At 39.7% G+C, this 10,649-nt stretch overlaps 2 protein-coding genes across 2 annotated transcripts; one reads left to right on the top strand and one right to left on the bottom strand.

The window, feature by feature from the left end:
- The first annotated feature begins 2,189 nt into the window (after positions 1–2,189).
- On the top strand, positions 2,190–4,271 carry LOC119736281 (alpha-N-acetylgalactosamine-specific lectin-like). Its single transcript, XM_038210327.1, has one exon. It carries the CDS (start codon positions 2,393–2,395, stop codon positions 2,870–2,872), a length of 480 nt encoding a protein of 159 aa, XP_038066255.1. The 5' UTR covers positions 2,190–2,392; the 3' UTR covers positions 2,873–4,271.
- Positions 4,272–9,580: 5,309 nt separating this feature from the next.
- LOC119735522 (alpha-N-acetylgalactosamine-specific lectin-like) lies at positions 9,581–10,235 on the bottom strand. Its single transcript, XM_038209251.1, has one exon. The coding sequence runs from the start codon at positions 10,186–10,188 to the stop codon at positions 9,700–9,702; it is 489 nt and encodes a 162-aa protein (XP_038065179.1). The 5' UTR covers positions 10,189–10,235; the 3' UTR covers positions 9,581–9,699.
- Positions 10,236–10,649: the final 414 nt, after the last annotated feature.

A 10,649-nucleotide genomic window follows, 5' to 3' on the forward strand; every position in this document is an offset into this window, starting at 1 on the left:
TCTTTGCATGAATGTAGTCTGTTTAAATGATTCACAATGGCTAGGACTATAAACTGCAAGTCTTTTCATACATGTATTCTATTCAATTGATTTACAATGGCTAGGACTATTCACTAGAAATCTTTTTATGCATGTAGTCTGTTGAATTGAATAATAATAATAATAATAATAATAACTGGATTTATAGAGCGCAAATTGAATCACAACGGATAGGACTTATCTCTGGAAGTCTTTGCATACATATGTGGTCTACATAATGAACCGGAATTAACCCATTATTATTTTTACCAACACATTTTGAATAGAGATATGAAGAACAAGTCAATTTGTTTTCTGCAACACTGATGGCGATTTGTGTCTGTTTTCCTTTGCAATATTAATTAATTGTTGAATAATGTTGGAAAACGTCCATGTTTTGTTGTTTTTACTGAGAAGTAAAGTCCAAAACGTCATAGCGTACACCATATGCGGATGTCGTTTGAAGGAAAAAAATCGCCACCTGTACATCGCCTAGTCGTGTCATTCTCTCTGTAAAACCGTTGCACTGTCCCCACGGAGAGTGTAATTGGCTTACCAAAATGCCCTTATTAATGACAAAATGAAAACTGGAAAATGGGTTAAATGGAAAACAAAACTTTTTTTTTTCAAGAACTGCATTTAAAAACACTTGAAATACAACGGAAATACATTCTAAACGCTATCGATAATGAGAGTTGTATTTGTATAATACTGCTGCATCATTTCACTCGGTAACGACAGGGAAAAATCAACAGTCATCATTTATAGGTTAGTAACTTTAAATTGATACTAACCGGTATTATTTTTGTTTAAAATTTTGCTCACACTTGTTTAAATAAAAACATGAAAAAAACCAACATAAATAACTTGCCATATCGGTGACGAATACGAGAAGGCTTTTGACGTACACGTCAAATTAACCATATGTCAATTGGGATATTAAATAAACTTAAATACACAATACATGAACGTTAGAGTTTGTGTTGCATCAGTTTCCCTGGAATGTTCAGACTATTCTATTACCGAGTACTTCCAGATGGCTGGAATTAATAAGTGCCCACTTTTGCACGCACGTTTATAGCAGGCAACACATCAGTTTACAAACATATAAAGAGAGCATCTTATTTAAAAAATTAAAACCAATAGGTCCATTGGCTGTTCTTGTCCATGAGTTATCAGGAAGAGGAGTTGGAATTCTGGACTGATCGTGCCCTGATGGAATTAAGCGAAGACAAGAGGTCTGCAGGTGCAAACAGTCATTAAAATTTCTTTTTGCATACAGTTAGTTCTTCTGTCTATTAAAAAAAAGGCTTTTTTAATATAAACCTGCCCACAATTCAGGCTTCGGCCTGCGACGGGAAAGCGAAATTAAACATTTAAAAATCATCAAGAAACAAGGAATTCTACATACATGACAAAAAGACGATTTAAAAAAAATAATGTTTGCACTTCAAGGCAGCTATTTTATCTGGAGCTGAGTTTATTCTTAACAAAATTAGTACCTACAGTTGTTTAGTTGTTGGGCGAACAAGAACAAATAGTTTCAAGATTTCTCATCCAGCATGAATGATTCGACATTCTTGTTTGAAGGATTTTCACCAGACACCTAGGCCTCCGTAAATCAATAGGTGGGGGTAGGGTGGGGGAAGGGGCTCGTGCCTTATTCAATAGGGAGCGCTGATAAAATACTACAATCAGGCACACTACAGGGTGGATCAAAAATGAAACTGAGATATTATTGCTAATTGGAACAAAAGTAGGGCACATGTGAATCAAAGGGAGATATCCTCCGTTAGGGTTAAATATCCTCTTTTTAATATCCTCAATTTATGGTTAATTATTAATCAGAGTGGCATCAAAGACAAACATAAAACGAAAAAATAACGTTTTTGTGGTTTCTTCAGTAGAAACTTTCGAAGCATTTGTCTTAACATTTTTAAGTTTTAAGAGTGTTATTATTTAAAAGTGTTGTCTCCTAATCTATTATTGTCATTTTCTCAATGTAAATGCACGTCACAACCAGTTAGAATTACACTTGCTATCGTCCATAAAAGGTATTAATTTCTGAAAATACTGACCAATCATGGTGCTAAGAGAGGATAACGTGATAGGCAGTTTTCAGTGACACACGATAAACCCTTTGAACTGTCATCATGGGAAATATGGCTCTGGCCACACCTCCAACCTCTGATGGCCAATTAAAACACCGCACGTGACGCTCGACGCCAATGAAACCTTACAGATGCCGGGTAGGCATATACCAAACTGGGACCAATCGAGGGTTTATAAGCGATGCCATCTCTTCTCTTAGCCTTACTCTGCAACTGCAATTGCAACTACACTGAGCGGTGTAGGAAGACAACTCGCAAACATCATGGCTTTCATTCGAGCCTTGTGCTTCGTCCTGTTGGTGGGTTTGGCCGCGGCGTGTCAACCATGCTGCCCCAAGTGTCCACCGATGTGGACTTTCTACAATGGCAACTGCTACCGCTACTTTGGCATTGGCAAGAACTACGATGAAGCCGAGAAGCACTGCCAGGAGTTCGCTCAAGTCGGTCAGGGTCACCTGGCGTCCATAACCAGCGCTGAGGAGAATGATCTGCTCCTCACGATGTTTAAGTCGTCCGGTGGAAATGACAGGCTGTGGATCGGCTTCAACGACTTGGCAGAGGAAGGGAACTACATATGGGCAGATGGATCAGCGGTCAGCTACACCAAATGGCGCAGGTCCGAGCCCAACAACGGCGGTAATAATGAGCACTGCGCTCACATGTACCCCAATAATGGAGAATGGAATGACACCGAATGCGACAGAGCTGTTCCATACATGTGCAAAATGACAACTACAAAGTAAATCGTCCCCACAATGGACAACCACGGAGATACGTAAGCACATTTGCCACTTCAAACCTGAAACCCTCACAATCGATACCAAATTAGTCGATGTCGTCGGCCATGATCACCAAACTGCCTTACCAAACGGACACCCACAAACAGTATCATTTCAGAACTAAACGACTGAATTTTATTGCGTAGACTGTTGGCCGGCTACAAGGTGAAAAAAAATCGTTTCCATAACCCACTTCGCATCTTCGTGGCTTCAACGTTGACGAACCTGCTGCATGCTTTAAATTTGAACATTTAGTTTTTAGCTTTTGTCCGTTTCATCAGGTGTCCAGTTTAAGAATGATGGGAATCCGGAAGATTATCAGAATCATCGGTGAACTAATTTGCTGATTTCACAAACAGTATCACTCTAAAACTAAACGGTTTAGTTTTCATTATGTAGACTGCTCGCCGGCTACACGGTGAGAAGAAAATCGTTTTGACTTCGCATCATCATGGCCTAAACGTTTAAGAACCTGCATGCTTTCAAATTATCTGGTAATTTGGTTTCAACCAAGTTTCCAGTTTAACAGTGAGACAAATATCAGTAAATACCACAACCATTGGTGAACTAACCTGCTGGTTTAGGCCTACGCTTAAGCCGCACTCGTATCTCAAAAAATACAAAACCAACGAACTGTGTATTTAAACTTGGGAATGTTTCTCAGAGCTGCAATGTGCACAAATAGTTTTCAATTTAAAATCCGATTCCTCATATTACAGGCTTCAACATCATTTGCTTCAATTTATTGAACACCTTTTTTTTTTTTAATTCATTTACTCTTCAATTCTCCTACTGCAATTAATTTTTCCGTTATCAATTTCTTATCATTATCAATTTCTTGTTAATTTCTTGTTCAATTTTGCTCTTTACTTTTTTTTTGGACGTTTAAAGTTCAATTTCTTGTTTTTTTTATGTATTGGTAGAGGATATTTGTTGGTCAATTCCGCCGTTCAGGTCGGATAAAACAATCAATACACAAAAGATTACGTTAGTGAACAGGAAACAACCCCGGATTGATTTTACGTTATGCAGAAAGCACCAGATAAAGTCAGATCATTCTAGAATAATTTGCAACGAAAAACATCCGAACCGATGCCGCTTTTTATTACCTCTGAGATGATGACGGAAATGTTTCAATGATTTCTTTAAGATTTGAAATTCTAAACTTTACATTTTCCTGTCATCATTATCCAACGATTGAAGGTCTCAAAATAGTTCCAACGTGTTTTAACTTTTTTTTCTCTATCTTGTTCCTTTTCATAAAGTCGTCTATTGATTTATTGCTTACTTTTGTTGTTGTTGTCTTGCTTAGTCGATCTTATTTTACTCCTTACTAATCGTAGATTAAAAATGTTGCATGATAGATGTTGTTCAGATTGCATTTTATTTTTACTGTAAATGTCCTCACACTTCCGGTTTCGACCGAAAGGAAGGGTCACATGATTTTGCACTTAATACCAAAAATTACGACCCTGCAATATTGTATCGATTGCCATAAAAACAAAATCAAATCTGTAGCAGTTGGTTATATATTGATTTTCAAAGATTAAATCTAGAAATCTCTGATTGCTTGTAATATGATACTTGATGACGTCATTGTGTGACGTCATTACCAGGAAGTTCAAGAGTTATTTCAACTGTGCTATATGTAGCCAAATCTTGATTATATCTATCATGGTTGATTTTTTAGCAATTGTTGAAGGTTTTAAAGGTCTTTTTATTGTAACTGCCGATGTGATGACGTAATAAAAAAAATCGCGCATATATCTTTTCTGCATGAACTTCATCATGTACATTAAGTTTGAAGCGATTACCGCAAATCTTGCCACATACATCGAGTGATAATGCGTTTTTGACGTTTTTTAACCTGCTGCTAGAGGGCGCTGTGACATTTTTTGACGTCACCTATAATATATTTCTGAAGAACAGCCTAGGCAGACACTCACATCTTTGAAAGCAAGTTCGTACGGGGGTACTAGTGTATGTTTGATTCCATTTTTGCTCAGGAATACCTCAAATTCTTCTGACCTAAATTGCGGTCCATTGTCGGACACCAATTCTTCAGGTAATCCAAAAGTTGCAAACCAACCCCTCAATACTTCCACAGTCTTGGCACTGGTAGTGGTCTTCAGGACCTCTACATTTATCCACTTAGTATAACTATCAATCATCACAAAGTAATTTGTACCCTCAAGTTCACAGAAATCAACATGCACTCTCTCCCAGGGTTTTCTTGCGTGTGACCATGGTACAAAGGAGATCTTACTGGGGTTATATCTCATTGCACTGCATGCTGCACAATCCTGTGCCATTTTCTCAATTTCATGATCCAGTTTAGGGAACCAGAAATAGCTGCGTGCTACAGCCTTCATGCGAACAACACCTGTATGTTCCTGATGCAGTTCATTTATGAGTCTTTCTCTGTACTTTGGTGGAATTATGTCTCCTTACAAAGTAATCTTTAAGTTGTTCTTTCTCAATGTGTTTTGGCCAACTACGCTGTGTATAGTCAAATACTCTACTGAGTACTGGATCTTTAAGAGTTTCTTCTCTTATTTCCCTGGCGGACACAGGTAAGTCATCTGTGTAGGTGAAATAGTTCACCGGTAGCTCTGTTGCGAGATTTATCTTACTCTCTACTGGAAAGTGTGTCAGAAGTAGTCAGAATCTTTTGGTGTGCGGCTGTCTGACTCTATCACTATTATTAGTCACCTGAAGTGCTGCGCTTATCATCGGAAAAAAAGTTCTCTATTGCCGGTTTTCATGACTCCATGCTACTGAAACAAAAATTCGCAACAAAATTCGCAACAGGTCGTGAATTCATTCACGACTAATTTACGACTAGTCGCAAATTATATTCACGACTTCGCGACAATATTCACAACGTCGCAAAAACATTCAAGACGTCGCGAATAAATTCACAGCTAGTCGTGAATAAATTCAAGACTAGTGGTGAAACATCGCAAAAATATTCAAGACGTTGCGAAAATATTCACGACCTCGCAAAAATATTCACGACGTCGTGACTAACTTCACGACTAGTCGCAAAAATATTCAAGACGTTGCATGCAAACATATTCACGACGTCGCAAAAATATTCACGACGGTGCGAAAATATTCACGACTAGTTGTGAATAAACTCACTACATGTTATGTCCCTTATGTCCCTTCAGGGCCCCCATAACAATTGGATCAGAAATGGGGATTCCCCTTTTCATCGCTTGTCAACAGAGGGCGTTGTTTATCTTGCCCAGCCGCTGTTTTTTCGATCACCAGTCCGGCAGAAATGAACGATGTTTACGTTGTGTTACGTTTTGGTTCTATTTATATTATGTTTCCTTAAAATAGCGATATATTCTGTGTCTAAGCTTATTTCACTGACCTTTTGCTTTACGTTTTCAACATCAGACATATATCAGGTGAAAATTAGGTTGCTGAAAACAACAAGTCAGGGTCTTGGACACAGCAACTCCTTAAATCTCATTTAGCAAAATTAAAATTTGCCATTATTGAATAGAGGCTTGTTTATAAAATTCCAATTTCGAAGTGAATTAGACCTTAAATTTGTTTTTCAAACCATAGCTTTAGACACGTCAGGTAAAAGCATCAATAAAAACTGGGGAAAAATCGAGTGAAATGAAATATCTTGGTCTTAAACCACTGTCCATAGATGAATCTTTATTCAATTTATTGTCAGGTACTACAAGTTGACACGAAAATATGGAATGTAACATGGCCTATAGGTGCTGCAGTGGCGAAGCATGGGGGGAGGCAGCAGGGGGTGTTAAAGGGGTTTTTAACTCCCCAGTTCTTGTTCTCACAAGTGTTTTTTTTTTATTTGGTCACGAGTGCCCATTCTTGAACATCCCGCGAATGTCGGCAATTGTGCCGCCATGAAGAGCGTCACGTTTCCCGACAGTCCCCATTATCATCTTCTTTGAATAGCGCCTCCATAGGAAGATGGTGTCCAGACCCCTCCCGACCCCCACCATATTCCATAATCTTATTTTTTCCCCAAAATCCCCATTTTTTCCCCAGCATTTTCCCAATTGATCATCTTTTCGAGGGTGGGCAGGGACATTTGCCCCCCCCAAAAAAAAAAAACACCAATTAAAATAACAACAATATGGTTTCGCGCCTCACTTTTTGTTTTTTCCTTTTTCCCCCTCTGTTTTGTTTGTTTGTTGTTGCTTGTCCGGGGGGGAATCCCCCCGCCATGCCAATGACCCCCACCCTCACCCCAATTGAGCAAATGATATTTAAAACTCATGCGCTGAAAGAGGCACAATCAGACCACGAAATCATCGTTCTGTCACAAAAATAATCGTGTGTTCGATTGGTTATCCTTTTGCGCCTTACATTGTTTTAGTAATGATTTAGGGCTTCATACAATGTAGTATTACAATTTAGTTTGTCCAATTTTGAAAAAAAAATATAACTGTCCAATGTAAGGGCGTCAATCTCGATGGTTTTGGGGGATATTCCCCTCCCCTCCCACGCACTTTTTAACCAGGTGTGGGAGGGCTATATCACTTATGTTGCCGATCGGTCTTTATGCGGCTTGATGAACAGCGCCACCTACTGTCCCAGGGGTTAAAAACGAGATCGAGTTGGGGAACAAGACTCTGGGAATAAGGCTAAACCTAAAGTGGGTTTCAGCAAAAAACAGTCATGAACTCTGAAAACATTCTCTGGTTAAATTTGACGAGGAAACAAATTTGTACCCCGCGGGGCCTAGATGAGGTCAGCTGCGTACAAGTATGACAATTTTCTAGTCACATGTAAAGAGGTGGTTTTTTACAGTATGATATTGAGCGACAAGTAGTTGGACCGAGTGTCAAACGTGGAGGTTCTACAGCACACTCAATATGCAATCAGGCACACCATCCTCACGGTGCGCCGGCTCAGATGGTTCGGACATGTCTGTAGGATGCCACAGGACCGTCTTCTCAAGATAGCCCTCTTCAGCGAAGTCAACACTGGAGCCCAAGCTCGAGGGAGACCACTACTCCGTTTCCAAGACCGCGTGCGGGACGACTTGCGACACTGCCAGATAGAGAAACGCGGAGTGGAGGAACTTGTTGCTGAGAGAGAAGCGTGGCGGAAAGCGGTCCACGAGGGGGCAGCTGCAGCAGAGAAGAAGTGGCGCGAGGAGGGACGGACACGCCTGAAACAAGCAGACCAAGGCGCGGTGGCATGATCCTCATGGATCTTAATACGCGGCCAACAACAACATCGAATACCTAACTTTTTGCTGCGCGCTAATACTGTGTGATGACTATCTGTTTGGTCACCTAACTAGACTATATAATCTTCCAAGAAAGATTTAAATTGTAAAGCGAGCTGAATACGGCATGGGACATTTCTTGATACTTATTGCCCGTGTGAGGACATTTACGGTAAAAATAAAATGCAATCTAAACAACATCTATCATGCAACAATTTTAATCTACGATTAGTAAGGAGTAAAATAAGATCGATCTTGTAAGATATCAACAACAAAAGTAAGCAATAAATAAAAAGACTACTTAAAAAAAAAAAAAAAAGGAACAAGATAAACAAAATAAGTTAAAATACGTTGGAACTATTTTGAGACCTTCAATCGTGGATAATGATGACGAGAAAATGTAAAGTTTACAATTTCTAATCTTAAGTAAATCACTTCAACATGTCCGTCATCATCTCATCGGTAATTTGTCGGTGGGTAGGTTCAGCAATCAAAAGCGTCATTGGTTCTTATGTTTTTCGTTGCAAATTATTCTAGAATGAACTGAGTTTATCTGGTGCGGTCTGCACAAAGTAAAATCAATCCGGGGTTGTTTTCTATTCACTAACGTAATATTTTTTGCATTGATTGTTTTATCCGACCTGAACGGCGGAATTGACCAACAAATATCCTCTACCAATACATAAAAAATAACAAGAAATTGAACTTTAAACGTCCAAAAAATAAATGTCAAAAACAAAATTGAACAAGAAATTGAACATTAAAAGACAAAATAAATTGTAGGAAAATCCAAGGGTAAATGAATTTAAAAATCAAATAAGGTGTCCAGTAAATTGAAGCAAATGATGTTGGAGCCTCCAATATGAGGAATCGCATTTTAAATTAAAAACAATTGTTGTATATATCAGCTCTGAGAAACATTCCCAAGTTACTCAGTTCGTTGGTTTTGTACTGGTTTGAGATACGAGTGCGGCTTAAACGGTTGGGGTATTTACTGATATATGTCTCACTATTATACTGCAAACTTGGTTAAACCAAATTACCAGATGTTAAATTTGAAGGCATTCAGGTTCTTAAACGTTTAAGCCATGATTATGCGAAGTGCAAACGATTTTCTTCTCATCGTGTAGCCGGCCAGCAGTCTACATAATGAAAATTTGACCGTTTGGTTTTAAAGTGATACTGTTTGCGAAATCAGCAAATTATTTCGCCGATGATTCTGACCATCTTCCGGATTCCCATCCTTCTTAAACTGGACACCTGATGAAACGAACAAAAGCTAAAAACTAAATGTTAAAATTTAAAGCATGCAGCAGGTTCGCCAACGTTGAAGTCACGAAGTGGGTTATGCACACGATTTAATTTCACCGTGTAGCCGGCCAGCAGTCTACACAATGAAATTCAACCGTTTAGTTTGAAGTGATACTGTTTGAGTGTCTGTCTAGTAAAAATATTTGGTGATCATAGCCGATGACGTTGACTTGGTATCGTTGTTAAGAGCTTCAGGGTTGATGTGGCAAATATGTTCTGACGCATCTCTGTGGCCGTCCATCGTGGGGTCAATTTAGTCTGTAGTTGCCATCTTGCAGATGTGTGGCCACACATTGTCGCATTTGGCGTCATTCCATTTGGCATACTTGTACCGCATGTGAGCACACGGCCTACTAATGGAGTTGTACTTGGGTCTGCCATCGCTCCATGCTGTGAAACCGACCGGTGATCCATCCGTCCAGATGAAGTTTTTTTCCCCTGCCTTGTCAGTGCAGCCGATCCACAGTGCACCCGTTTTTTGGGGCTCACTGGCCGACTTCCACATCGTGAGGAGCAGATTATTCTCTTCGGCGCTGGCTATGGACGCCACATGACCCTGGCCGACTTGAGTGAACTGCTGGCAGTACTTCTCAGCTTCATCGTAGGTCTTGCCAGTGCCGAAGAAACGGTAGCAGTTGCCCTTGTAGAAAATCCACATCGGTGGACACTTGGGGCATCGTGGTTGACATGCCGCGGCCAAACCAACCAACAGGACGAAGCACAAGGAACGGATGAAAGCCATGCTGTTTACAAGTTGTCTTCCTACACCGCTGAATGTCACAAGCCAAATTGCAGTTGCAGAGTGAGGTTAAGAGATGACAGACACCGCTTATAAACCCCTCGATTGGTCCCAGTTTGGTATAATAAACACCCGACATATTTAAGGCTTCATTGGCGTCAAGCGTCACGTGGAGTGTTTTAACTGGCCAATGAAAGTTGGAGGTGTGGCCAGAGCCACATTTCCCACGAAAAAAAACATTTGAACTGTATATATTGTATTACTGAAAACTACGTATCACGTCATCCTCTCTTAGTGCCATGGTTGGTCAGTATTTTTCAGCGATTAATGAATTTTATGCACGACACCATTAGAAGTCTGACTAGAATTCTTCCTACACCGCTGAGTGTCATAAGCCAGAGTGCAGTTGTAGAATAGGGTTAAGAGATGATAGACACTACTTATGGTCCCAGTTTTGTATAATA

The sequence above is a fragment of the Patiria miniata genome, unplaced genomic scaffold (genome assembly GCF_015706575.1).
Source record: "Patiria miniata isolate m_02_andy unplaced genomic scaffold, ASM1570657v1 HiC_scaffold_29, whole genome shotgun sequence".
In the NCBI taxonomy this organism is placed as follows: Eukaryota; Metazoa; Echinodermata; class Asteroidea; order Valvatida; family Asterinidae; genus Patiria; species Patiria miniata.

Excerpts from the sequence above, each read along its gene's own strand:
- LOC119736281 (XM_038210327.1), top strand. The coding sequence starts at position 2,393 with ATGGCTTTCATTCGAGCCTTGTGCTTCGTCCTGTTGGTGGGTTTGGCC.
- LOC119735522 (XM_038209251.1), bottom strand. The coding sequence starts at position 10,188 with ATGGCTTTCATCCGTTCCTTGTGCTTCGTCCTGTTGGTTGGTTTGGCC.